This window comes from Enhydra lutris, unplaced genomic scaffold, assembly GCF_002288905.1.
Source record: "Enhydra lutris kenyoni isolate GAN:26980312 unplaced genomic scaffold, ASM228890v2 scaffoldscaffold27, whole genome shotgun sequence".
Classification (NCBI taxonomy): domain Eukaryota; kingdom Metazoa; phylum Chordata; class Mammalia; order Carnivora; family Mustelidae; genus Enhydra; species Enhydra lutris.
In genome coordinates this window covers 13579311-13607139 of record NW_019154111.1, presented here as the reverse complement: position 1 = coordinate 13607139, position 27829 = coordinate 13579311, and the positions used below count along the sequence as shown (strand labels likewise).

Below are 27829 nucleotides of genomic sequence, written 5' to 3'. Positions count from 1 at the left end.
GTCTGTCAACACTAGTTCAGTGTGTTTGGTTCCAACCACTGGCCTCAGTTTCCCCATTTATCTCTTTGGTCCCACAGCCTCTGAAAGGGGTGTATTTCATCTCGCCCGGGCAATGCTTAGTTTGGGGGTACTGCGTGCTTTCACCCCTCGCCTTCCATCTCTGCGATCCACGTCCACAGCGCGGCAGTGGCGCGGGGACCGACCCCCGCCTGGGCCGCAGACCCAGGCTGGAGCTGGGGTGGGGGGGGGCCCGAACCCCTCCCGCCACCACCCGGACCGCGTGGGGGAGGGGAGGCAGGAGGCGGGGCCCGCCCGCTCGGCGCGGCCCCCACCCGCGGGCCGGGCGGCATTCCTGGGAGGCCGGCGCTCTGACGTGGACTCGGGGGCCGCAAGCGCGGCGTGGGGGGGCCGCGGCCCCGGGGGCTTCTTAAACCCCCCGCCCCGGCCCGGCCCGCACTTCCCGAGCACCGCTCCGCCCCCGGAGGGAGAGAGAAGGAGAGAGAGAGAGAGCGCGACCGAGGAGCGGAGGAGGCCCGCCGAGTCCCGCCAGCCAGAGCGCGAGAGAAGTTGATAGCGCAGAGCAGCGAATCCCGCGGTCGCGCCCCGACAGCGCCCCGACAGCGACCCGGCCCGAGCTCAGCCCCGGCCTAGCAGGCAGCCCAGTCCCCGCCCCAGCCCCGCGCCAGCATGATGAACAACAACGGCTACTCCGAGGCCGCGGGCCTCGGCCTGGGCGACGAGGTGGACGACATGCCGTCCACGGAGAAGGACCTGGCGGAGGACGCGCCGTGGAAGAAGATCCAGCAGAACACGTTCACGCGCTGGTGCAACGAGCACCTCAAGTGCGTGGGCAAGCGCCTGACCGACCTGCAGCGCGACCTCAGCGACGGGCTGCGCCTCATCGCGCTGCTCGAGGTGCTCAGCCAGAAGCGCATGTACCGCAAGTTCCACCCGCGCCCCAACTTCCGCCAGATGAAGCTGGAGAACGTGTCCGTGGCCCTCGAGTTCCTCGAGCGCGAGCACATCAAGCTCGTGTCCATCGGTCAGTGTGGGCGAGCAGGGCGCGGGCACGGGGGGAGGGGGACCTGCCCCGAGGATGGGCCGGCCCGTGGGGGCGGCGGACACAGAGGGGTGGGTGGGCGCGGGGAGCTGAAATGGAGCAGAGGGAGACAGGGACAGGTCCCTGGCCCTGGCTTGCTTCCCCACCCAGCCACGCAGGCCACAAGGGCACTGCTGCACACAGGTCTGTCCCTATAGCGGCGTCCAGGGGTGTCCAGGTGTGGGGGGTCCCGACTTTACCGTTCCTAAGTCCTCCAGCTCAGCCTTCCCGCACACACTCCCATCAACCCGACTGACTCATTGTCCCCTTTCTTGCCATTGGGCCATTCCAGCCCATGCTTGAGAAGGCAGGGTCGGTGCCCATTACTGATTCCTGGGAGTGTCTACTCCCTAAACAAAACAAATAGCTTCTTTGCCTCCCAGCACCTCCACAGGGGAAGGACCCGGCTGAAGACAGGTCCCAACCACTGCGCATCCAAGGGCTGGGAGGCAGAGGGAGAGCTGGTGGCCAGGCAGGCATGGGGCTGGGGGCCCTCCGTAGGCATGTGCTCAGCAGCTGGGTTCAGGCCCCTGGGCCAGGGCAGGCCGGGCCCAGCCTCAGAAACCTAAAAAGGCACTGAGCGAGTGCAGAGAATCTTAACCCCTGCCTGTCCACCTCCTGCTTCAGCCTGCCTTGGAGTGTGCTCCCACAAGTCCATGCCAGGCCCCAGCCCACCCCCTAGGCCTGGATTGGCTGCAGCTAACCGTCTGGGTTGAGGGGAGGGAGGAGAAGGCCTGTAGAAGGGAGGAAGTCATTGAGTGTAACCAGATTTGGAAGGTGTATCAGTGCTGGTGGGGGTGGGGAGGCGCTCCAGGCGTCTAAGCCCAGCGGGGGATCTAAGGGTGGGCTCTGAGTGACCGGAGGCTGCTCCTCCCCTTCCAGCCCCGCAGTGCTCCCTGCTCGATTGGAACCTAGGAAGACCCCTACCCTCTACCCCTGGGAAGACCCCCTACCTCTCACCCTGTGGTGAGCTCTTCCTAGTCTTGCTGTGATTTACAAGAAAGGGCCCCTTGGGGTGCATCCCAGGGCCCCAGGAGAGGAGATTCACACAGGGTCAGGTGCCTTCCCCCACCAGGGTACCCCAGAGACTTCTCTAGATAATTGAATGTCTGTCCACCCCCACTTTCCGTCAGGGCATCTCTAGGCCTCCTGAATTAGCAGCTGAAGTCAGTCCGGGGCCCTTTGCCCTGTCCAGTCCCTTCTCTAGGCCTTACCCCTCCTGCCCCAATACTGCCCCCTCACCCCACCCTCTCTGGCCTGGAAATAGCCCTGCCTCCGTGACACAGCAGATGTCTCTGAGCTTTCCAGAAGGACAAGCCTGAGGACAGGGGGTGGGGGAGGGGGCCCTGGTAGTGGGGCTGAGGGCTTCATGAATGTGTGTGTGTGTGTGTGTGTGTTGGGGGGGCATCAGACAGTGTGTGGGGGAAGTCAGAGACAAGTCCGCTCTGGGGCTGTCATCCCCCCTGAATGCTAGGATTTGATGACGGGACTGTACCGTCCCTTACCAGGGGCCTTACCAGGACTTTATAGTAAACTGCAGCCTTCCCCTCCCTTCCCCACTGTGGGGGTGGCCGGCCCCTCTCCAGGCCTCATCCTTCCTAAGCACACCTCTCCCCTCCCCCATGACGGTGCCTGGCTTGGGCCCCTTGGCTCAAGTGTGGAGAGGCCGGCTCAGAGTAGAGGGGGAAGAAGCAAAAGATGGTTTGGGGGTGGGAGGGACGCTCCTCCGTTCCCGCTGAGAGGAAGGGGAACTGTTCCCCATTTGGGCCAAGTGGCTGACTCGCGCTGATGAGATAAGCTGTCAGCAATTCGGGGCCGGGCCTGAGGCTAAGTGAGGGGGGAGGGGGCACCGGCAGTGGGGCTGCTCAGCCCTGCGGGGAGATGTAAAGGGATTCCCCATCAGGGGTGGCATTCTGCTTCTTCTGGTTCTCTCTGACCCACGTAGTGGTCGAAGGGACTGGCGGGGGGGCGGGGGGCTCCGCTGGGCATTGTCTCAGGACTGAAATGGAGCATCTGGGCACCCGGGAGGGGTCAAAAAGACTCCCCACTTATCTTTCTAGGACTAGCCTGGGAGCTGGGAGCCAAGAAGTCCACCTGAGGAAGGGGTGCTCAACCTAGGTTGACGAGCTGTGTGCCCTTACCCCCGCACCCCGACCCGGCCCCCACCACCCCCTCAGCCCCTCCAAACAAAGAGGCCTAATGAGCTCTGTGCCGCAGCTGTTCCACAGTTGCTATTCCTTCTAGAGCCAACAGCTGAGGGAGGGGCTGGAGGGGGCAGCAGCTGTGCCGGCCCCTTCCTCGCCCAGGCCCTCTCTCCTCCCCCTCCACTTGAGGCCTGGGGTGGCCTCGGGGACTGGCTGTCAGACTCCTCCCACCCCCTTGGGGGTGTCCCCAGGCTGGAGACGAAGTGGTGGCTCCGGGTGTGAGGGAGGACTCCTGGCTTGGTTGGAGCTCCCCTCTCCTGCCTGGCCTGGGGAGCGGGGGCGGGTAGGGAGGGGAAGGTCATTGCTCCTGAGCGAGACTCCAGGCCCCTCTCCTGCCTCACGCCAAAGTGGACCACTTGCTGTTTGGCCCGGGGCCAGTTCCTGGGGAGAAACTTCTCCCTGAAGCAAATATGAATGACACCCCCTCCCACCCCAGCAACCTCAGGGCCTCCCTCCCAGAAACCTGGCCCCAGTTTGCAAGAAATGCTCCCGGGTGTGTGCGCACTGGCTTTGGAGGCTGTCGGCGTGATGAGAGGTGGCGGGGCACTGGGTGTCAAGACTGTGTGAAAGTCTTGCGGGCCGTGTGTTTGTGAGAGCGCCGCCGGAGCACCGGGAGGCCGGGAGGGAGTGTGTCATGGAATCTGAAAGCTGCCAAACCATTGTGCTGCGGCCGAGCCAGGGGGGGAGTGGGGGCGGGTTGGGGAGCTGCCGGGGAAGGAAGGATGAATCAGTGAAAGGGTGGGGGAGCCAAGGGGGCTAGAGCTGGGGGCCAGAGGGACACACAGGCTGAGATTCCCCCTCCCGGGGGAGGGGGGGGCTGGCGGGGGGTGGGGTGGGGGACTCTGGAGTTCCACAGGCCTTTGGTTTCCTAGCTGCTTTCTCCCAATATCCAGAGGAGAAGGAAAAGATGTGTTAAGGGGCAGGGGTGCCTCCAGCCCCACCCTCTACTATCTCTCAGGCAACACCAGTAAACAAGGCTGACTCTCCCCGCCCCCTCCTAAAAGTGGTGTTCAGGGAAGCTGACGATTTCAGTCCTGCATTGTCCTTACATATAAGCTGGTTTGCAAAGATCTATGCTCTAGTCCACCTTGGCTCCTGGATCTTTCTTTCTGGTTGTGGAAGGAGAACTAGGTCCCCCAGATCTTGGGGAGTGGGTTCTGGCATTCCCCCAAGGAGGGGATGGGTGGGGAGTCTGAGCTTCCTAGACTTGAGTCCACATGGGTGACATTCTTCTGGCTCGTATGAAATCCCACCGGCCCCAGCATTTAAAAATATGATTTTCAAGCCTTACCCGAGTTTGCACTGTACCCCCTCCCTCCTTCCCGAACTTTGTTCCAAACGCCTTTTACGGTGTTCAGAGGAGAGTTTGGCTGGAACCAGGTCAGCTTTATTCCTCTCCAAATTAAGTTTTTAAGATATGCATCCATTCAACCAGTATTTATTGAGTATAAGTAAATACTGATAAATAAATAAATACAGCTGAGCATAGAGTAATAAAATACTATCTAGTGTGAAAGAAGCCAGACAAAAAGAGCACATACTATAGGATCCCATTTGTATAAAACTCCAGAAAATGCAGATGAATCCATAGTAACCAAGGGCGGACCAGTTGTTGCTTGGGAAGGAGGGACAAGGAGGGGCGGCCGGAGGGATCACAAAGGGTCTCGTGTGAGGAAATTTGGGGAGAGATGGGTATGTTTATGACGTGGTGATATCGTTAGGGGCATGTACAGTTGTGTACTCGAATATGGGCAGTTCGCTGGGTGGCAAGCATACCTTAAGAAAACTGTTAAAAAGTGAAACAAAACAGTGTTCTGCCCCCAGGATGCTTACAATCTCGGATAATCGCCCAGGTACCTGCAGCCTGATGGAGGCCTGTGTCCCACAGGTGAAAGTACCTGTTGCGGGAGCACATTGGGAAACAGCCTCACTGAGAAGGGAGGGACCTGGCCATGTTAGGCTTCTGGGTCCGGCCTCCTCAGAGGGTGAGACTTTGGTAGGCAGAGAAGGGGGCAGTTTCCAGAATCAGGCGTTCCGGCCCCTCCCCCCCAAGCCCCCAGGGCTCTAAGGGCAGCTTCGGGAGCCCCCAGGGCTCTAAGGGCAGCTTCGGGAGCCGAGCTGTGGAGGGCAGCGCCCTTGCTGAGCCCCGCTGTCCTCTCCGCTCTGCAGACAGCAAGGCCATCGTGGATGGGAACCTGAAGCTCATCCTTGGTCTCATCTGGACGCTGATCCTGCACTACTCCATCTCCATGCCCATGTGGGAAGACGAGGATGACGAGGATGCCCGCAAGCAGACCCCCAAACAGCGTCTGCTTGGCTGGATCCAGAACAAGGTGCCCCAGCTGCCCATCACCAACTTCAACCGCGACTGGCAGGACGGCAAGGCTCTGGGTGCCCTGGTAGACAACTGTGCCCCTGGTGAGTGGGCCGGTGGGCCCATCACGGAGCCCTTCGCTGGTGGTGGTGAGGCCTGTGCTTGTCGGAGTGGCGGTGTCAGGGCTGGGGGAGTCGGAGCGCCTGGGGGGGCTTGCCCCCTGCTCCAGCCGAGAGTCCTTGCTGGTGTCAGGCCCTTCGTGACGGGTAGTGTCAGATCCCGTAGCTGCAGTGAAAGGTTCAGCGTTTCTCCTTTTACAGACAGGGACACTGAGGTCCAGAGAGGGCCGGTGACTCGTCCAAGATCACAGCTTATTTGTGGCAGAACCAAGCTAGAGCCCAAGGCCTCAGCTTCCTCCTCCATGAGCTTCGTACTTTGCCACAGGGGTACCATTTCTGCTGAGCTGAGAGAACGGAAGTGTGGTAGAACTTGTAGCAAGAAGGCCAGGAGCTCGACCCTGAGAAGGTTCTTCTTTGTGAGACCCCAAGAGACGATTGAGGGGGAGCCGAGGCTGGTGGGGCACCCCCTGGCCCTGCCCCCTCTCACTGTAGGCCCTGGCCTAGTCAGGTGGGGGCAGCTCAGGGCGCACGAGGATACGGAGGCATCACAGAATAATGCCCTGCCCCACAGGCAGCTCCGTCTCTGGCCGTCACCTCCCAAGCAGATAGGTCATCTTCTAACTCGGCTGGATCAGCTGGGCTACTAGCCCCTTGGGAGAGTCCTCCCCCAGCCTAGGGTCAGCCGGGGAGCAGCGGGTGGGAGGTGGGGGCACTAGCCGCTTGGGAAGCATTCCCAGCTGCTGAGCCATTGCCCACAGCTGGTGAGGCCGCCAGCAGTGAGCTCAGCTGTTCCGGCGGTCATGGATTCCAGCCTTTGAGCTGGCCCCCTCCCAACCAGTGAGCATCACCCCTTCTCCAGCTCTGGCCCAGACCAAGCACCCCCTCACCTCTGTACCCCTCGATAGGAGTGATCTGGAGCCGCCTTAGCATTCTTCCCATTAGGAGGAATGGGTTTTGGCTGGCCACAGAAGAGAACCCATTCTCTGAAAACATGCCCTTAAGTGCCTCAGTTTCTCCAAGTGCTCAGTGAGGAAGGAGAGGGTGTCTCTTGCCCTAAAGCTGGTGTGGGAAGTGCCTGGGACTCTAGGACTTGAGGCCGGCTGTGAGAAGGCCTTCTGGGGGGACAGGTCCGGGGCATGTGCAGGATGGGGCCTCCGACCTCCCCTATGCACTCCCGGGGCAGCTGGGGTGAGGGGGAGTCCTCACAGGGTCTGTGCTGAGACCCGGGCAGCCAGGAGGCTGACTGGCAGGGCCGGTGCCAGGCTGCGTCAGCCAAGGCAGAAAGGCCTCATTGTTGGTGCTCGGGGTTGGGGGGAGCGCGCCTCTCAACAGTGATGGGCATCCCAGCCGATGGACCCGAACATAGGGGGTCAGCAGGAACCTGGCCTGTCAGGGGCCTCAAGCCACGTGGTCGTGGGTGTGACTCTGCAGCGTGTGACACTCTGGGACGTGCAGATGCCTGCATTCTGGCTGGCTGCTCCCCCCTAATCGTCATCTCCTTCTGCCATCTCTCCAGGCCTCTGCCCTGACTGGGAGGCCTGGGACCCCAACCAGCCCGTGCAGAACGCCCGGGAGGCCATGCAGCAGGCGGACGACTGGCTCGGGGTGCCCCAGGTACACGAGCAGATGGGGTGGGGGGAGAGTAGAGGGCCAGAGGGCCCCGGATGCATGTTGGGTCTCTGAGGAGGCCCAGTCAGACCGTGGGAGAGAAGAGAGGTTGCTAGGCCAAGGGCACCCTCTAACCCCCTTCCTCCCTGTGGCAGGTGATTGCCCCCGAGGAGATTGTGGACCCCAATGTGGATGAGCATTCTGTCATGACTTACCTGTCCCAGTTCCCCAAGGCCAAACTCAAACCTGGGGCCCCTGTTCGCTCCAAGCAGCTGAACCCTAAGAAGGCCATCGCCTATGGGCCTGGTAGGTGCTGAGCCCCCTGACCATCTTCCTGGGTGGCTGGGGACACCCTAGGGTGGAGTGCCCTAAGTACCCCGGCCCTGCCTTCTGCCCTTCAGGCATCGAGCCCCATGGCAATACTGTGCTGCAGCCCGCCCACTTCACCGTGCAGACGGTGGACGCCGGCGTGGGAGAGGTGCTGGTCTATATTGAGGACCCCGAGGGCCACACTGAGGAGGTACGGAGAGCCTCTGGGGACAGGAGGGATTGGCATGGGCTTGGAGCCAGAGACCACAGGCTAACAGGGATGGCCTGGAGACGGCCACCAGCACTCGCTGTTGTGCTGGGGACTTGGGGAGGCATCGCCATGGGAGGCGCCAGGCACTGTGGGGGCAGGAGGGGCTACGGCCACTGTGACTTCCAATCTTTTTCTTTCCCAATAGGCCAAGGTGGTTCCCAACAATGACAAGAACCGCACCTACGCAGTCTCCTATGTGCCCAAGGTCGCTGGGCTGCACAAGGTAGCTCCCAGCAGACCCTCCCCATTCCAGTCACATGCTTACCTTTGGCTGAGTGGACCCCCCTCCCTGCAGTTTGCACCATCCCTCCCCCCAGCACACCCAGAGGCCCACCTCTCCCCGACCTTGGCACTGCTCTGCCTGCCCACCCCCTCTCAGAAGTGCTTTCCCCAAGAAGCTGAAGCTTGCGCCCTGTCCCCAGGTGACCGTGCTCTTTGCCGGCCAGAACATCGAACGCAGCCCCTTTGAGGTGAATGTGGCCATGGCCCTGGGGGATGCCAACAAGGTGTCAGCCCGTGGCCCTGGCCTGGAGCCTGTGGGCAATGTGGCCAATAAACCCACCTACTTTGACATCTACACAGCGGGTAAGGACAGGCCCCAGCAAGGTGGTGGCCCGACAGTCCGTGACCACATGGGGTGACATCGATGGGGACCTGGGGCAGAGGGGGGTGGGTGGGCCCAGGGCAGGGGAGCTCTGTGTGCCCGGAGTAGGGGTGCTAACAGCCTTTGTGCCTGGCAGGGGCTGGGACTGGTGATGTTGCCGTGGTGATCGTGGACCCGCAGGGCCGGCGGGACACAGTGGATGTGGCCCTGGAGGACAAGGGCGACAGCACATTCCGATGCACATACAGACCTGTGATGGAGGGGCCCCACACTGTGCACGTGGCCTTCGCCGGTGCCCCCATCACCCGCAGCCCTTTCCCTGTCCACGTGGCAGAAGGTAAAGGCCCTTCATCCCCATAGTCCCGCTCACTGAGGCCAGGACATAGAACTGCCACCAAATTCTGGGTCGGAGTGCTTATGGGAGAAAGGAGCAAATCCAGGAATGGGACGGGAGAGCTGAACCTTTGAAATAGGTAGAGAAGCCATGTTGCGGGGGGAGGGGGAGGCGTAGATCTGGAGAGGCCTCACCCACATCATCTCTCCACACACTACCCCTGGAGACCCAGGAGACCACAGCAAAGCTTGTCAGACAGGGACCACCTTGGGACGGTTGCAGAGGCATATGTGACAGGCCTCAGGTGGGGACTTCTGCCACTCAGTTCTCTCCCTGCCGCTCAGAGCCTTTGCTGCCAGTCTACCACTCCATGCCCATCCTCCCCCAGGCTGAGAGGTGGTGGCATATTAGTACTATCCGGGAGAGGTGGGGCCGGCATGGCCATAGGTGACCCACCTCACCTGTCCTGGGGGACAGGGCCCAGGCAGTGTGGAACTGCCCCCCTTCCATGGCATTCTGTGGCAGGCCCCAGGTTCCATGCCATTGCCTGTGCCCCATGCCAGCCCCCGCACCAGGGCTTTGAGTCCAGTTTATGTTCCGTGGCAGGCTGAGATTGCCATTCTTTGGCCCGTGTTTAGCAGCGAGGGTTGGGTTCATTGCCATTGGTGGTCTTCTGTGGCAGGTTGATCTCCGTGCCTTGCCTGTGATCTGTGGCAAGCTCCCTGTTTCGCCGGGGTCTCCTGTTCTGGGGCCTTGCATAATGTTTTGGGGCATGACTTAGTCCTAAAGCTGCTGTGGAGGGTCTGACTGGGAAGGCTCAGGTGGCTGTGGGTGGGAGCCCTTGAGTGGTTTGGGGCCCTCCCCTAGCTCTCTTTGCCCCCCTCTCTTGCCCAGGCTCTGCCATGTATTTGTCCCAGGCAACACTGACTCTGAGAAGCCCAGCAGGGACGGTTTCTTATAGCCAGCTCCCTGTCCCGGCACGGCTCCCAAGGGCCCCGGTTGTGTCAGGGGCTCCAGAGGCGGACAGCATGAGGCCCGAGCCCATGCCTTTAAGGATGTCAGGGAGACTATGCCCAGGGAGGTGTGGGGGAGGAGTGGTGAGAGGCTAAGGCTCTATCTCAGGCCCCTCAGCACCCCTGATCTTCTCTCTTGAACCCCCAGCCTGTAACCCCAATGCCTGCCGCGCCTCGGGGCGGGGCCTGCAGCCCAAGGGTGTGCGTGTGAAAGAGGTGGCAGACTTCAAGGTATTCACGAAGGGTGCTGGCAGCGGGGAGCTCAAGGTCACCGTCAAGGGGCCAAGTGAGTAACCAGGGTCCAGGACTGGGGAGTGGGAGAGCAGGGAGGAAATCTGGTCAGTTGGTCTGACTACCTGAGGGCAGTGATGGCCAGCACCATGCCTGCCACCCTGGAGAGACTCCAAAAAGAGGCTGACTAAAGGCACCATGGAGTCTTAGGCACATTGTCTCTTCTCTTGTACCAGTTTCCCGACTACAAGCCGGGAAGGATCCTCTCGCCCCTCCATGCTACCCTGGGGGTTGTACAGAGGGAGGACATGTGATCTCTGCCTGAGCTTCAGCTCTGCCCCCTAGTAGCAGTGCCCTCAGGCTAGGCCTGGGTCCCCAGGGCTCCTTGAGGGGACTGAGGAACTCTGACCCCCTTCTCTGCCCCCCATCTCCTCAGAGGGCACAGAGGAGCCGGTGAAGGTGCGGGAAGCCGGGGATGGTGTGTTCGAGTGTGAATACTACCCAGTGGTTCCTGGGAAGTACGTGGTGACCATCACATGGGGTGGCTATGCCATCCCCCGCAGGTAAGCCATGCACCCCGTGCCTTCCTGTCTGGGCTCTAACGGGGTGGGAGGAGGACGAGGGGCTACCTGGTACTCCGAGGGGAGGGTGGTACCTCTAGTAGAGGTACTTCCTAGCATGGACGCCAGATTCCTCTTTGCCCAGCCCCTTTGAGGTACAGGTGAGCCCAGAGGCAGGAACACAGAAGGTTCGGGCCTGGGGTCCCGGCCTGAAAACGGGCCAGGTGGGCAAGTCGGCCGACTTTGTGGTGGAGGCCATCGGCACGGAGGTGGGGACACTGGGTAAGTGGCTGGATTGTAGCAGGTGCGAATGCTGGGGAGTGGTATGTTGGAGGGACGTGGGAAGTGAATGGGGGTACAGGAGGTGGGAATGCTGGGTAGCATCAGGATGAGATGGAGTGGGACACTGGGGCGACAGAGGGAGTGATGGGAGTGTCCGAGCTGCCTCTCATGGCCTCTGATCTTCCCTACCTTGCACACAGGCTTCTCCATTGAGGGGCCCTCACAGGCCAAGATCGAGTGTGATGACAAGGGGGATGGCTCCTGCGATGTGAGGTACTGGCCCACAGAGCCCGGGGAGTATGCCGTGCATGTCATCTGTGATGATGAGGACATCCAAGACTCACCCTTCATTGCCCACATCCAGCCGGCCGTGCCTGACTGCTTCCCAGACAAGGTGCGGTTGGGGACCTGCATGTGGGCCCAGGATGGGGCCAGGCGGCCCTCCTCCAGTCCCTGTCCTAGCTTTCTGTTCCTCCCCCTGCACAGGTGAAGGCCTTTGGGCCTGGCCTGGAGCCCACTGGCTGCATCGTGGACAAGCCTGCAGAGTTCACCATTGATGCCCGCGCCGCTGGCAAGGGAGACCTGAACCTGTATGCCCAGGTGGGGCACCGCCCAGCCCTGTCAGCCCCCACTGTCCCGGGCAGGAGCCCTGTGAGGGTGGGGGCGGGTGAGAGGCAGAGGAAATTGTAACATCTCAGGACTGACTCTCATGGATCCAGGAGAACTATGCAAAACTGAAAATTGTGTGTTTTCTGATGATAATCTTAACATATTTTACCAAAAGTGTATTTGGTTGCACTAATAATTTTTCATTTGAAAGATGATTTGATTCAGACATCGGCTTCCCAGATCAGTTCCTCAAACTGGTGTCCACCAACCCCTAAAGTTAATGAATAAGAGGATGATTTTTCTTTAAAGTGTTCATTGTTCAACTTTAGAAACGTGGATTTAGCCCAGCCTCTAGCCTACTAACACCTTTCAGCTGCCTAGGCTGGGAGGTGAGGGGGCCTAGACGGTTTCCAGACAGATTCCAGGCTCCCTGGGTGTGCTCTGCCCCTGGGCTCTCTTGGCCTAAGGTCTGCCGCGAGCGGCGATGAGTAAGGAGGGCGGCCTGAGGCCAGCAGAGGGCGCCAGTGCTCTGAGGAGGCCTTAGCACCCTGAGACTCTGCTTGGTGTTGCCCACAGGACGCTGACGGCTGCCCTGTCAACATCACGGTTATCCCCAATGGTGACGGCACCTTCCGCTGCTCCTATGTGCCCACCAAGCCCATCAAACACACCATCATCGTCTCCTGGGGAGGTGTCAACGTGCCCAAGAGCCCCTTCCGGGTGTGTCCTCCTACCCTGCCCCTTGACCCTGGGGTCCCAGAGGGAGGGTGGAGGCCTGGGCAGGAGATGCTGGTTGTCCCTGGGCCCTTGTCAACACACTCCACCCATGGAGGCCAAGACTGGTCCCAGGGCTGGGCTGGTAGTGCTGGGGAAAGAGGCCTTTTGGGAGGGGCAGCGTGCTGAGCACCGACCCCCTCCCCACAGGTGAACGTGGGAGAAGGCAGTCACCCTGAGCGGGTGAAGGTGTATGGCCCAGGTGTGGAGAAGACGGGCCTCAAGGCCAACGAGCCCACCTACTTCACTGTGGACTGCAGTGAGGCTGGGCAAGGTGCGCTGGGCTGTGGCTGGGGACGGGTGTGTGCGGCCTGGGGTGGGGTCCCGGGTAGGGTCTGCGTGGGTCTGTGTTGGTGGGGTACCCGCTCTGGCTAGATCCTGTTTCTGGGCAGAGTTCAAGTGGGACTAATTAAGTGGGGGTGGGGGCTGTTGGGACCTCACTCATGGCCTCGTGCCTGCCGCCCCTCAGGTGATGTGAGTATTGGCATCAAATGTGCCCCCGGCGTTGTGGGCCCTGCAGAAGCTGACATCGACTTCGACATCATCAAGAACGACAACGACACCTTTACAGTCAAGTACACGCCCCCAGGAGCCGGCCACTACACCATCATGGTGCTGTTTGCCAACAAGGTACCCCCGCCTTGGCTTTTGGCAATCATCGGCAGCCTGTACCCTCCAGGTCTCAGCCAGTGGCTTGACATGCTGTCATTTACGGACAAGATCACAACCATCGCTCAAGCCCTTCTTGTGTGCAGGCAGTGTGTCTTAGAAGGCACAAAGCGGAGGGCTTTTTCAGAAGCTGCCTTTGCCTACCCTCACCAAATCTTTCTTCCATCCAGGAGATCCCTGCCAGCCCCTTCCATATTAAGGTGGACCCATCCCATGACGCCAGCAAGGTCAAGGCTGAGGGCCCTGGGCTGAACCGTACGGGTAGGTGTCTGGGCAGGGGCTGGGCCGGGCTGGGCTGGAGTTGGGGCTGCGTGTCCACCAGACCCTCACCACCATCTCGGCTGGGCCCCCCCAGGTGTGGAAGTCGGGAAGCCCACTCACTTCACGGTGCTGACCAAGGGAGCTGGCAAGGCCAAGCTGGACGTGCACTTTGCCGGGGCCGCCAAGGGTGAGGCTGTGCGGGACTTTGAAATCATTGACAACCATGACTACTCCTACACTGTCAAGTACACAGCTGTCCAGCAGGTGCGTCCCACCCCTTCCCTGCCTCACCCATCCTGGCTGACCGCGTCCTGCATCTCCTTCCTCCAGTCTCCGAGGGCCACTTCTGAGTGTTGGCCCCTTTCCTGCCACCCCTGTGCTATGGCCGTGCCCCCCTGAGCCTCGAGTCCATGGCCTCGGGCATGTTGTCAGGCTCTCTTGTCTAAGCCACCCAGTTCTGACCTGCTCTTGTACCCAACAGGGCAACATGGCAGTGACAGTGACCTACGGTGGGGACCCTGTCCCTAAGAGCCCCTTTGTGGTGAATGTGGCGCCCCCGCTTGACCTGAGCAAAGTCAAAGTTCAAGGCCTGAACAGCAGTAAGTGGGGCAGGAGCGGACCTGGAAATGACAGGGATCATGGGGTGGGCCGGAGCCCCTGTTCACTGTGCCCCTCGCCCTCTCCGCAGAGGCGGCTGTGGGGCAAGAACAGGCGTTCTCCGTGAATACCCGAGGGGCTGGCGGTCAGGGCCAGCTGGATGTGCGGATGACCTCCCCCTCCCGCCGACCCATCCCCTGCAAGCTGGAGCCCGGGGGCGGAGCTGAAACCCAGGCTGTGCGCTACATGCCCCCCGAGGAGGGACCCTACAAGGTGGACATCACCTATGATGGTCACCCCGTGCCTGGCAGCCCCTTTGCTGTGGAGGGTGTCCTGCCCCCTGACCCCTCCAAGGTGAGGAGACAGGAGCTGGAGGGAACTGGGATTCAGGGGTTTACAGGGAAGATGGAGGAGTCACAGGGGCAGAGGCCAGATGGCCCCTGTTTCTGGAGTGAATACCAAGGGGATACCAAGGTACCCCCCTGGCCCCGGACCTGCCTCTGAGATAGCTTAGTTATTAAGAGCGTGGCCTTTGGTCGCACCTGGGTTTGAATTCCAGGGATAAATGATTTGGGCTCTCTGCCTGCACTTCCTCATCTGGAATTGTTCTAAGAAGGACTCAATCTGTGGTGGTTGCTCCATTTGAAGGGGCAGAGCTGGGTGGGGAGCCATGGAGACCAAGCATGGGAGGGGCCCGAGGTGAGGACATCATATCTGTGCTCCTCTTCTAGGTCTGCGCTTATGGCCCTGGTCTCAAGGGTGGACTGGTAGGCACCCCGGCACCCTTCTCCATTGACACCAAGGGGGCTGGCACAGGCGGCCTGGGGCTGACCGTGGAGGGCCCCTGCGAGGCCAAGATCGAGTGCCAGGACAACGGCGATGGCTCATGCGCTGTCAGCTACCTGCCCACGGAGCCGGGCGAATACACCATCAACATCCTATTTGCCGAAGCCCACATCCCCGGCTCGCCCTTCAAGGCCACCATCCGGCCTGTGTTCGACCCAAGCAAGGTGCGGGCCAGCGGGCCAGGCCTGGAGCGTGGCAAGGCCGGCGAGGCAGCCACCTTCACTGTGGACTGCTCAGAGGCGGGTGAGGCTGAGCTGACCATCGAGATCCTGTCGGACGCCGGCGTCAAGGCCGAGGTCCTGATCCACAACAATGCCGATGGCACCTACCACATCACCTACAGCCCCGCCTTCCCTGGCACCTACACCATTACCATCAAGTACGGTGGGCACCCCGTCCCCAAGTTCCCTACCCGTGTCCACGTGCAGCCTGCTGTCGACACCAGCGGAGTCAAGGTCTCGGGCCCCGGTGTGGAGCCTCACGGTGAGTGAGAGGAGGAACCGTGAGGGAGCCATGGTCATCAGCAGCGGGGAGGGAAATGGGGCTGAGGGCTTAGGGAGGGCCACGGTGGGGTGAAAGGAGGGTTTGGGGGCAGCCGTCAAGTCCTGAGGGCTTGGATACCCCAGGGAAATGGCTAGGCATGGGGGTGCAAGGTACAGGGAGGCAGAAGACCCAGACATAACCCTTGCAGCTGTGGGGCACCTGAGGTGAACAGAGGATCATGGGTTGGGAGTGGGCACAAGGCAGGGGCCATGGGAGACAGGCCTGGAGCACACGGGTGCAGAGGGAGGTTGGGCTCAGGCTGGGAAGTAGCAGGTGTCTGGAAGGAAGAGTCTGGGAGCTGGGTAGAGTGGAGGCGTGAGTGCCTGTGGGAGAGCTGCTCTGGCCCCACACTGAGTGCCCCTCTCCTGGGCCCCAGGTGTCCTGCGCGAGGTGACCACCGAGTTCACTGTGGATGCCAGATCCCTAACGGCCACGGGTGGGAACCACGTGACCGCGCGTGTGCTCAACCCCTCGGGGGCTAAGACAGACACCTATGTGACGGACAACGGGGATGGCACCTACCGGGTGCAGTACACAGCCTATGAGGAGGGTGAGGGCCTGGCGGAGTGGGGCGGGGGTGGGGGGTGGGGATCTGATGACACTGCTCCCAGCACGGTCGCACTCTTGGGGCCGTGCACATCCCGACCCGCTCCGTGTGGCTGGCTTCCAGGCGTGCATCTGGTGGAGGTGCTGTATGACGAGGTCGCTGTGCCCAAGAGCCCCTTCAGAGTGGCTGTGACGGAGGGCTGTGACCCCACCCGTGTGCGGGCCTTTGGGCCAGGCCTAGAGGGGGGCTTGGTCAACAAGGCCAACCACTTCACCGTGGAGACCAGGTAACCTCCCCCTTGCCTGAACACAGAGGCTGTGGCCACCCTGACCTCAGCCCCTTGCCCTTTTCCTCTGTCCTGTGTGTACCTCATGCCAATCCCCTCTCAAGGGTGACCAGGAGCAAACCTGTCCTCCCCCAAGCTCCCTCCTGCCCCAGTATCTCAGATCAACGCCTGTAGCTGGTCCCTCTTCAGCGGGGCCCTGGCGGCCTGCCCTCCTTCCTCCACTCACCCCATTCAGCCGCTCCTCCCTCTCCCTACTCGCTCACGGTCACTAGCAGAACTGAGGAGGGTGTCACCTTGCAGGGGAGCGGGCACTGGAGGCCTCGGCCTAGCCATCGAGGGCCCCTCGGAAGCCAAGATGTCCTGCAAGGACAACAAAGATGGCAGCTGCACTGTGGAGTACATCCCCTTCACAGCTGGGGACTATGACGTCAACATCACCTTCGGGGGACGACCCATCCCAGGTGCGTGTGGAAAGAACAGCAGGAACGTCCAGGGGCTGTGGTGGGCTAAGCAGCTCCCGTCCACGCTGCTAACACAGTTCCCAACTCATTTCAGACAGACAGACAGAGAGAGAGAGCATTAGCAGGGGAGAGGCAGAGGGAGAGGCGGAAGCAGACTCCCCGGTGAGCCGGGAGCCTGATGCGGGGCTCCATTCCAGGACCCTGGAATCATGACCTAAGTCGAAGGCAGGCGCCTAACTTTATTTGAGCCACCCGGGCACCCCAGAAGTGGATTTTATTTTTTAAAATCCATTTTTTGTATTTTAGTTAGGACTTTTTTATTATTACTTTTTTAAAAAATTAACATATAGTGTATCATTAGCCCCAGGGGTACAGGCCTGTGAAGTGTTGGGCTTACACCCTTCCCATTGGCAGGACTTCTTCCAGGCGGGTGGCTCAGCTAATGAGGTTTGCCTAGCCTCAGTCTGCAGCCAAGTTTCTCTGTCCCTGTTTACATTTTCTTAGCAAGTTCTTAAGCGTTTGCACACGTTGGTCTGGCCTCCCTGGGGCATTTCGGAGGCAGGGAAGACCTCCTGCAGGCCTCTTCAGTGTCTGTGACCCTCCTGGGCAGGTGGACAGGGGCTGATGTCCTTCTCCTTGCAGGGAGCCCGTTCCGGGTGCCGGTGAAGGATGTGGTGGACCCTGGGAAGGTGAAGTGCTCGGGGCCAGGGCTGGGGGCCGGCGTCAGGGCTCGGGTGCCCCAGACCTTCACAGTGGACTGCAGCCAAGCTGGCCGAGCTCCGCTGCACGTGGCCGTGCTGGGTCCCACAGGTACAGAATGTCAGGGCAGGGCGGAAGAAGGGGTGGGAGGATGGGGTGCTGGGAGGCTCTGCTGACCCTGCCCCCCTTGCCCAGGTGTGGCGGAGCCTGTGGAGGTACTGGACAACGGAGGCGGCACCCACACGGTCCACTACACCCCAGCCACCGATGGGCCCTACACGGTAGCCGTCAAGTATGCTGACCAGGAGGTGCCACGCAGGTAACTACTTTGGGGCTCCCATGCTGTGACCGAGCTGGGGGGGCCCTCCTCCTGGGGCCATACTTGCGGGCCCCTACCAGGGCCCTGGGGGTGCCCCTTTCACCTGTCTTGGTCTCAGCTGGTCTCAGTCTCAGCCACCCCAGCCTGCTCCTCCGTGGGGCTACCTACCTGTCGCCACAGAGAGGTAACGCAGCCCCTGGGGCTCTCCTTGGCCCAGGCTTTCCTACCGCAGAGCTACAAAATTAGTGCCTTGGGAAAAGACAGGTGGGGGGAGAAGGCAGCCCCTGGCACCCTCCTCTTTAAACTAAACCCAGCATCTTCCTGGGGAATGCAGAAATGCTCAGGGTCCATCCTGGGCGTCCTCAAGTGACCCTCCCACAAAACTCAGGATGTGGTCTGTTCCCTCCTCCCTGCCCCAGGGAATCCTCCCTCCTTACGTGTGTGGGGAGGACTCCCCCCAGACCCCCAGCAAACTGTCCATCCTTTCTGCCCCTCAAGCCCCTTCAAGATCAAGGTGCTTCCTGCCCACGACGCCAGCAAGGTACGGGCCAGTGGCCCCGGCCTCAACGCCTCTGGCATCCCTGCCAGCCTGCCTGTGGAGTTCACCATTGACGCCCGAGATGCTGGGGAGGGTCTGCTTACCGTCCAGATCCTGGTGAGTCCCTATGTAGCTTGTCTCCCCTGCTAGGGTTTGGCCACAGGCAGGGCCTGACCTCTGCTTCTCTCCCAGGACCCCGAGGGAAAGCCCAAGAAGGCCAACATCCGAGACAATGGGGATGGCACATACACTGTGTCCTACCTGCCAGACATGAGTGGTCGGTACACCATCACCATCAAGTATGGTGGCGACGAGATCCCCTACTCACCCTTCCGCATCCACGCCCTGCCCACCGGGGATGCCAGCAAGTGTCTTGTCACGGGTGGGTGTGCGCCCCCCACGCTCTGCCCCTGCTCACCGTCTTGTACCCCTCACAGCTCTTCCAGGTCCCTGGCCTAGTCCCTAGGGGACTGCCAGTCAGAGCGCCCCCCCTGCCCCGCCCCCCCTCCCCTCGCCTCACCCCCCACCCCACGGCCGTGTGGCCTCACACTCTTCTCTATTTCCAGTGTCCATTGGAGGCCATGGTCTGGGTGAGTGCCCTTTCTCTTCTCACCGTGGGCTGAGGTCATGAGGGCGGCTGGGAATGGAGAGGGACCGGGCACAGCTCCCACTGACCCTCAACTTGGCTCTTCTGGGTGGCAGGTGCCTGCCTGGGACCCCGCATCCAAATCGGGGAGGAGACCGTGATCACGGTGGATGCCAAGGCAGCAGGCAAGGGCAAGGTGACGTGCACAGTATCCACACCCGACGGGGCGGAGCTTGACGTGGATGTGGTGGAAAACCATGATGGTACCTTTGACATCTACTACACGGCGCCCGAGCCGGGCAAGTACGTCATCACCATCCGCTTTGGAGGCGAGCACATCCCCAACAGCCCCTTCCACGTGCTGGTAAGCTCCATGGCCCCGGACAGTGGTTGGGGAGATGGGCCCTGTTAGCAGCAGCAAGGAATCCCAGAACCCGCCCCCCCGTCTGATGGATTCTGGGCCCAGAACATTCTGGAGTCAAGCCTTTGGTTTCCCACAGCCTCCCAACTTGGGAGTTGAGCACAGCCCATTTTCTGGCCTCCCCAGTGGTCTCTCAGTTTTCTCTGGAGGAGCTGGCCATGTCGTTCTCCAACCCTTGGGCCCAGAGTCCCTGGACATTCCCCGCTTCCCCCGCCAGGCGGCCCTGCAGGACGATGCAGCCCTCCAGAGGGAAAGCTCACAAGATACCCATCCTACCCCAAGGGCGGCCCAAGATCTCAGGTCCCTGGGCCATTCTCGGAGGCAGCTCCTGAGTGCTCGGGCTGGCGTGAGCCGGCCTGCCACAGCCCGTGCTCTCCATGCCTTGCCTCCCAGGCGTCTGACCCCATGGCCCACGTGGAGGAGCCCTCTGATGTGCTGCACCAGCCCAGCACCTACCCCGCACACTGGGTACTGCCGCCTCCTGCCCGGGCTGCTCCTCGCCCTCCTCCTGCTGTTTCATTTCTTCCTTCTAGTCCTCTGTGGCCAGGGCTGGGGCTTGGCGTGGGGCCATACTGGGGAGCGGGCGGGTCCCCGGGCTGAGCACGGCACCTCTTCTCTTGCCGCCTGCCGCTCTGGTTTCACCGTTAACCATCTCGTTCTTTCCTCCCTTTCTCGGACTTCTGTTGGGACTCAGGCCAAGCTCTGCAGGCCTTCCCTGGCCATGACTGTTCCTCTCCCCTGCCACAGGCCACAGAAGAGCCAGTGGTGCCCGCAGAGCCAATGGAGTCCATGCTGAGGCCCTTCAACCTGGTCATCCCCTTCACCGTACAGAAAGGGGAACTCACAGGTAGTGTCCTGGGGCCCTGAGACAGGAGGGCTGGGGAAGCCAGTGGAGGAACCAGCTCCTCTAGGTCCAGAGAGGGGAAGCGAGCTACCCAGGGTCACAGAGCCAAGTTGGGCATAGCTGGAACTCAGACTCAAGCCTTCTCTGCCCCAGTGCAGGCTTCATCTCATTGCTCTGGGCTGTCTCTCAGGGCCTGGGGCAGTAGGGAGTGGGGGGCATGCTAGGAAAAAACAGGGTCCCTGACATAACTCTGCTACCCCGCAGGGGAGGTACGGATGCCCTCTGGGAAGACAGCCCGGCCCAACATCACCGACAACAAGGACGGCACCATCACGGTGAGGTACGCGCCCACCGAGAAAGGCCTGCACCACATGGGGATCAAGTATGACGGCAACCACATCCCCGGTAAGTTGGGGCCGGGCTGAGAGGAGGCCGCTGTGGCTTCGTCCTCACCTGCCTTCTTTCAATAAACATTCATTGAGCGCCGACTGTATACAGACACTATGGGAGGCAGACTTTCATCAGTCAGGCCCCCCACGGCAGACAGGGCAGCTGCAGGAACGTCCAGGGGCTGTGGTGGGGTCAGGCAGCTCCCGTCTGCGCTGCTGACACAGTCCCTTCTCTCGGTCTCCTTCAGGAAGCCCCATGCAGTTCTACGTGGACGCCATCAACAGCCGCCATGTCAGTGCATACGGGCCAGGCCTGAGCCACGGCATGGTCAACAAGCCGGCCACCTTCACCATTGTCACCAAGGACGCCGGGGAAGGTGAGGAGAGCTGGAGGCAGAGGGCTGGGCTAGGAGGCCAGGTGCAGGGCTGAGGGCAGGACCTCTGATCTCACCCTCCCTCCTCCTCCAGGGGGTCTGTCCCTGGCCGTGGAGGGCCCCTCCAAGGCTGAGATCACCTGCAAGGACAACAAGGATGGCACCTGCACCGTGTCCTACCTACCCACGGCGCCCGGAGACTACAGCATCATCGTGCGCTTTGATGACAAGCATATCCCAGGGAGCCCCTTCACAGCCAAGATCACAGGTGGGGCAGGGGTGGGCCCACGAGCCGGGAGGGCAAGCCCAGCATGTCCATGTAACCTGGGGTGAAAGGGTGGGGGCCCCCCTGGGTGCAAGGGGTCATCTTTGGACAAATTCAAGGATCCCTCTATTCCCTGGAGCAGATGGGAGGTATCCGCCCACCCCCTGTGCTTTCAAACACCTCATCTCATATTAGGTCACTGAAGTAACTCTGGAGAAGTTAGGGTACTGCTAATCTCTTCTGGTAGGTCAGCAGGCCCAGAGAGGCTAAGCCACTTGATCAGAGCCCCATGGCAGCCAAGGAGTCTGTGTCCTCTGCTCCAGTCTCGTGTTTCGGTTCCACGAAACCATGTGACTTGCAATTAAAACACACAGATCAGGGCTGAGCCCATTCAGGCCTGAAGCACTCACGGGGCAGCTGGGGTACTGGGCCCACCTGTAAGCTCCGGCAGCCAAAGTGCAACAGAAGAACCTGCTCTCTCAGGCCTCTCTGCCTTTTGAGGGGTCCCAGCTGTCGAGTCCAGCGGGGTCAGCTAGGAGGTCTCCGACGCCCTGTGAGGACACGGCCTGCCTGGACTCCTAACCGTCTGACATGTCAAACTCCCCCACCAGGTGACGACTCAATGCGCACGTCACAGCTGAACGTGGGCACCTCCACGGACGTGTCCCTGAAGATCACCGAGAGTGATCTGAGCCTGCTGACCGCCAGCATCCGTGCCCCCTCGGGCAACGAGGAGCCCTGCCTGTTAAAGCGCCTGCCCAACCGCCACATCGGTGAGTGCGGGCCGTGAGGAAGGGCTGCCGGAGGGGGAGGGCTGCTCTGCTGGGCCCAGGGCCCTGTGCCTGACCACCCCCTCTCCACAGGCATCTCCTTCACCCCCAAGGAAGTTGGGGAGCACGTGGTAAGCGTGCGCAAGAGTGGCAAGCATGTCACCAACAGCCCCTTCAAGATCCTGGTGGGGCCGTCTGAGATCGGGGATGCCAGCAAGGTGCGCGTCTGGGGCAAGGGTCTGTCTGAGGGACAAACCTTCCAGGTGGCGGAGTTCATCGTGGACACTCGCAATGCAGGTGCTTCTCACCTCAGGGACCACCGCTCCCCCGCCGTTTCAGCTGGTGCTTCTAATGAGGACTTGGAACTTTCCTGCCCAACCCCCCCCAACAGGAACTTCCTGGCCCAGTCTCTGGGGATTCACATTCCAGGGGAAGGGGTTATGCATGTTCCAGGTCACCTCTCTCAAGTTTGGAAGCCCAGTTGTCCTGAGTTTCTGACTCTCCCTTACTCACTAGAACCTAAAAGGCCCACTGAGGGACTTTTCCAGACTGCCCCAGCCCTGGCCCTCTGGTTCAGTGCCAGGCTTATCCCTCCTCCCGCAGAGCCCGCTGTCATTAGTGGTTAACATACATGTTGGGCCCCTGGTCCAGACAGAGCCTGTAGCATGGGGAGGGGACAGCAGAGTGGCAGGGCCTGAGGGAGAGGTGTCCTTGGCTTCCTGCCAGGTTACGGGGGTCTGGGGCTGAGTATTGAAGGCCCCAGCAAGGTGGACATCAACTGCGAAGACATGGAGGACGGCACGTGCAAAGTCACCTACTGCCCCACTGAGCCCGGCACCTACATCATCAACATCAAGTTTGCGGACAAGCACGTGCCAGGTAAGCTCTGGGCAACGGCTGGGCAGGGGGAGGCCGCGAGGCCGGGGGTCTGAGCAGCTGACGGCCCTCTTCTCCTGTTCTAGGAAGCCCGTTCACTGTGAAGGTGACCGGTGAGGGCCGCATGAAGGAGAGCATCACGCGGCGCAGGCAGGCGCCTTCCATCGCCACCATTGGCAGCACCTGCGACCTCAACCTCAAAATCCCAGGTGCGAGCCCGGAAGAGCCGAGGTGGGGCTCCAGGGAGGGCGCTGGGCCCAGAGCCCACCCCAGGGCAGTCCTGGCTCGCTCACCTCGGTGGCTCCGTGTCCCACAGGAAACTGGTTCCAGATGGTGTCTGCCCAGGAGCGCCTGACGCGCACCTTCACCCGCAGCAGCCACACCTACACCCGCACAGAGCGCACAGAGATCAGCAAGACGCGGGGCGGCGAGACCAAGCGCGAGGTGCGGGTGGAGGAGTCCACCCAGGTTGGGGGCGACCCCTTCCCTGCCGTCTTCGGGGACTTCCTGGGCCGGGAGCGCCTGGGCTCCTTCGGCAGCATCACCCGACAGCAGGAGGGTGAGCGTGGCTGTGCGGGGCCAGGGGCCTCCTGGAGCCTCCGGGAGGCCAGGACAGGACCGGGAGGGCACGGCAGCTGGCCGTGGGGGCTCTGGGCAGAAGCAGAGCTTCCGCGGAGGAGGGAGGAGGGAGGAGGGAGGGAGGGAGGGCCCAAGGCTGGGAGCAGTCGCCCTGACGCTCCCCACTCCCTGCAGGGGAGGCCAGTTCTCAGGACATGACCGCACAGGTGACCAGCCCGTCAGGCAAGATGGAAGCCGCCGAGATCGTCGAGGGAGAAGACAGTGCATACAGCGTGCGCTTCGTGCCCCAGGAGATGGGGCCCCACACAGTCACTGTCAAGTACCGCGGCCAGCATGTGCCTGGTAGCCCCTTCCAGTTCACTGTGGGCCCACTGGGTGAAGGCGGCGCCCACAAAGTGAGGGCTGGAGGCACTGGACTGGAGCGAGGGGTGGCCGGCGTGCCAGGTGAGGGGCAAGGGCCAGGCAAGGGGGTGGCGGGGTGGCCAGTGGGCTGCGCAGGGTACTAACGAGCTGCCTCTGCGCTGCTCCCTTGTCCCCAGCTGAGTTCAGCATCTGGACCCGAGAAGCAGGGGCTGGGGGCCTGTCCATTGCCGTGGAGGGCCCCAGCAAGGCGGAGATCGCCTTTGAGGACCGAAAAGATGGCTCCTGTGGGGTCTCCTATGTTGTCCAGGAACCAGGTAGGTGTCCATGATGGAGGGGGAGGCTGAGCCTGCCAAACCTTTCAGACTGGGATTCTGCTTGCCAACCAGAGCAGAGAGAGGGGCCCCAGAACTCCTCCTTCACCTGGGCGCCTGCTCTTGATCTGCCCCATCTTCCTCCACCCTGCATGGCTGCAGATGTGAGACTCTCTCTAGACCTGAGCTCTGACCCAACGAGCCTGTCCTGGCATGAGGCGGGCCGGAGGTGCCGCCACCCCCATCTCCTGTCCAGGGGCCTGTGCTGACCAGCCTTCCCTCCTCAGGTGACTATGAGGTCTCCATCAAGTTCAACGATGAGCACATACCAGACAGTCCCTTTGTGGTGCCTGTGGCCTCCCTCTCAGATGACGCTCGCCGCCTCACCGTCACCAGCCTCCAGGTATGTGCTCGGGGGTAGGACCTGGGCAGGAAGCGAAGGCAGGTCCATGTGTCCAGGGGCTTAGCAGTGGCCTTGGAAGAGACAGTCAGCAGGGGAAACCATGCCTCACCCCCAGGTTCACCTTCACATACTCCCATCCCCAGTTGGCCTCCTTGTGCTTCTTCCAGTCCTTCCCATTGATCCACCTTCTCCAGGGTGGGTCAATGGGACCAATCTAGGCCACTCTTCCTTCCTCGTCTGGGCCTCTGGGCCATACAGCATGATCAGGCACTGGCCTGCTTTATGGTGTAAGTCTTACCCCCTCAGCCAGGACAGGGTATGTCATCTCATCCTCCCACCGTGCCCAGCACAGCCAGGTGGGCCCACCTCCGGGCAGGTAGATGCCAAGGCCACAGGCCCAGCCCCTGCCTCCCACCTCCCTGAGCTGGGCCGGCAGGGGGTGGGAGCCTCTAGGCTAGGCGGGCAGCAAGAGCAGTGCTCCAGACCCTTCCGGGAGTCTGAGCACCCTCTGTGGCCTCTGCAGGAGACAGGTCTCAGAGTGAACCAGCCGGCGTCCTTTGCAGTGCAGCTGAATGGTGCTCGGGGCGTGATCGATGCTCGTGTGCACACGCCCTCGGGCGCGGTGGAGGAGTGCTACGTCTCTGAGCTGGACAGCGGTGAGCTGGCCCTGGCCTTGCCCCCCATGCCAGGCCCTTCTGAGGGATGGGGAGGGGAAGAACAAAGGCTTACTCACTAGTCCTCTGCCCAACAGACAAGCACGCCATCCGCTTCATCCCCCATGAAAACGGCGTCCACTCTATTGATGTCAAGTTCAACGGTGCCCACATCCCTGGCAGTCCCTTCAAGATCCGTGTTGGGGAGCAGAGCCAGGCTGGGGACCCAGGCTTGGTGTCAGCTTACGGTCCTGGGCTTGAGGGAGGCACTACTGGTGAGTGTCTGGGTCTGGGGAAGAGGGCTGGATATTGGGGTGCTCGGCTTCTGGTCCTGTACTGCCCTGACCCAGAGGGCGGAGTCCCTGCAGAGGTCTGCTGTGGGAGCCTGGGGCTCGGCCCAGCCCTGGGCCCCAAGCCCTTCCTGCCTATAGCCTTGCTACCTCCAACCCCCAGGCGTGTCATCAGAGTTCATTGTCAACACCCTGAACGCGGGCTCAGGGGCCTTGTCTGTCACCATCGATGGCCCCTCCAAGGTACAGCTGGACTGTCGGGAGTGTCCTGAGGGCCACGTGGTCACTTACACTCCCATGGCCCCTGGCAACTACCTCATTGCTATCAAGTACGGTGGCCCCCAGCACATCGTGGGCAGCCCCTTCAAGGCCAAAGTCACAGGTGAGTGCCCTGGATGGGGGGCATCCCTCCGGCCCAGCCTGGATGACTCCAGTGGCCATTCACATTGAGTCACAGTCTGACGCGAAAAACCACGGGCAGCTTAGCAGGAACAGGCGGGTCTGCCCTCACTCTGTGCTCCGTATGTGCAGCCACAGAGAATCAGTTTCGAAGATCAAATCCTTCTCTTTACTGTTGCCTGTCACTTGATTTTCTGCCCACCTGGCTTCTAGGTATCTGGGTTTCTAGAGAGCAAAACTCAGTAAATACTTAGCAGGCTTTCCTTTCGGAAGCAGGGTGAAGGAGTAGTTGGATCTGTGATCTTTTTATTTTTTTATTTTTTATTTTTTTAAAGATTTTATTTATTGGACACAGAGAGAGAGATCACAAGTAGGCAGAGAGGCAGGCAGAGAGAGAGGAGGAAGCAGGCTCCCCGCCAAGCAGAGAGCCCGATGCGGGGCTCGATTCCAGCACCCTGGGATCACGACCTGAGCTGAAGGCAGAGGCTTAACCCACTGAGCCACCCAGGCGCCCCAAGATCTGTGATCTTTTTAAAGCAAGACTCTTACCCTGTGACTTGGGTTCCCAGGCCAAGCCAGGGTGAGGGCTGGAGCCACCCAAAGCCCAGGACTTCAGGATGCCGGAGCTGGCGCACGCAGCCGGGCTCGCTGGGTGCCACAGCAAGGGAGGGGACACGGCCCATGGGACTGTCAGCGCGGGGCCGAGGGCCTGCAGCTCAGGGGAAGGCAGGCCTCTCCCCCAGTCTGTGCTTACCCCAACTCTGTCCCTCAGGTCCTCGGCTGTCTGGAGGACACAGCCTTCACGAAACATCCACGGTCCTGGTGGAGACCGTGACCAAGTCATCCTCCAGCCGCGGCTCCAGCTACAGCTCTATCCCTAAGTTCTCCTCAGATGCCAGCAAGGTGGTGACACGGGGCCCGGGGCTGTCCCAGGCCTTTGTGGGCCAGAAGAACTCCTTCACTGTGGACTGCAGCAAAGCAGGCATGCTGAGGGAGGAGAGGGGTGGTGTCCCAGGGTGGGCCAGGGCACAGGGACAGGGGGATGGGGTCGCTGAGGGGCTGTGGGCCCCTGGGGTGACCCAGCCCTTTCTGTCTCCTTCTCCAGGAACCAATATGATGATGGTGGGTGTGCACGGGCCCAAGACCCCATGTGAGGAGGTCTACGTGAAGCACATGGGGAACCGGGTCTACAACGTCACCTACACTGTCAAGGAGAAAGGGGACTATATCCTCATTGTTAAGTGGGGGGATGAAAGTGTCCCTGGAAGCCCCTTCAAAGTCAATGTGCCCTGAATCCCAGAAGTGCCTCCCCCAGCCTCGGCCCCCACCTCCGGCCAACGCACTCACACTCACACACAAACACACACGCAAGTACCACACCTAGAAGCACACGCAGAATCAGACCACTAACACCTGCCTGGGGTGTGGGACGGGCGGCACAGCCTCCCCACCCCGCCATGCCCCCCGGGCTTGGAGGGCCTCACCTGTCTCAGGGCAGTGTTCCTCCCATCGAATGTGACACGAGGGTGGGCTAGGGGTTGGGAGGGGGTGAAGGGAAGCCCCGAGTTTTCTGGTGGGGCTGAGGCCAGCGGGAAGCATGTGTTTGGGGGTGTCTGCGTGTGTGAGAGGTCACCCTCAAACCGCACTGCCGGCCAGACCACCTTGCTGCTAAGGACCGTGTCTGGCCCCTCTGGTGGCCACAGGACTTGGAGAAGAAAGCACAATCAGAGGAGAAAACAGACCCAGACCCAGCAGCAGCGCTGGACGTGGCCTGGCCCTGGGCGACCTCTAGCTGCCCAGCCAGGCTTCCTGGAGGACTGCTTTCTCTTTTTTTTTTTTTTTATGGTTGCACAGCTCTGCCCCATGGGGGGCCTTTTTTACACACTGCGAGGCCCAGCTTTCTGGGGGGACTTTTGCACATACCATGCGGCTCTGCTGGGAGTCGCTTTCGTGGAAAACTCCAAATAAAGTGTGGCCTGTCGCGGAGGCTGGGCTGTTGTGCGTGTGCTTTCTACGGGTGGCCGCCATCCGTCTGGGGAGGGCTGGGGCTGTGGGGGTACCTGGAAGAACCAATGACAGGGCCCTCCAGGATTAGTCCTCCAAACCCTGGAGAGCTGGTGGCTGGGACAGGGAGGTGAACGCTGTTCTGGAAGACTGTCCTAGGGCTCCTGGGAGGCCAGCTTCCCTTCGGCCTGATCTCAAAGATGTT

The 27829-nt window shown here is 61.3% G+C and overlaps 1 protein-coding gene across 5 annotated transcripts; it reads left to right on the top strand.

The window, feature by feature from the left end:
- Positions 1–687: 687 nt before the first annotated feature.
- On the top strand, positions 688–27448 carry LOC111151946 (filamin C). Of its 5 annotated transcripts, XM_022510184.1 has the most exons (48): positions 688–1042; positions 5473–5721; positions 7253–7350; positions 7500–7650; positions 7746–7864; positions 8070–8147; positions 8347–8509; positions 8665–8865; positions 10024–10161; positions 10543–10669; positions 10812–10948; positions 11149–11342; positions 11435–11548; positions 12134–12277; positions 12482–12605; positions 12801–12961; positions 13171–13261; positions 13356–13525; positions 13743–13860; positions 13950–14212; positions 14590–15187; positions 15624–15797; positions 15918–16080; positions 16381–16541; positions 17184–17351; positions 17436–17559; positions 18058–18214; positions 18290–18479; positions 18664–18687; positions 18800–19047; positions 19498–19572; positions 19852–19951; positions 20213–20353; positions 20586–20714; positions 20806–20979; positions 21588–21749; positions 21840–22043; positions 22473–22625; positions 22709–22831; positions 22939–23181; positions 23376–23645; positions 23741–23878; positions 24163–24278; positions 24802–24934; positions 25030–25206; positions 25385–25603; positions 26393–26602; positions 26726–27448. In XM_022510184.1, exons 1-48 carry the CDS (start codon positions 688–690, stop codon positions 26911–26913), a joined length of 8157 nt encoding a protein of 2718 aa, XP_022365892.1. In that variant the 3' UTR covers positions 26914–27448. The 5 variants fall into 5 exon arrangements, with proteins under 5 accessions (XP_022365892.1, XP_022365893.1, XP_022365896.1 ...); XM_022510185.1 differs by lacking the exon at positions 19498–19572; XM_022510188.1 differs by lacking the exons at positions 18664–18687; positions 19498–19572; positions 22939–23181 and having other exon boundaries at positions 724–1042.
- The last annotated feature ends 381 nt before the right edge of the window (positions 27449–27829 follow it).

Bases quoted from the DNA above. Each gene is read 5' to 3' on its own strand.
- LOC111151946 (XM_022510184.1), top strand. From the start codon at position 688: ATGATGAACAACAACGGCTACTCCGAGGCCGCGGGCCTCGGCCTGGGC. The intron at 13,262-13,355 runs GTAGGTGTCTGG...GGGCCCCCCCAG, and splicing joins CCCTGGGCTGAACCGTACGG to GTGTGGAAGTCGGGAAGCCC. The intron at 18,215-18,289 runs GTGAGTCCCTAT...CTTCTCTCCCAG, and splicing joins TGCTTACCGTCCAGATCCTG to GACCCCGAGGGAAAGCCCAA.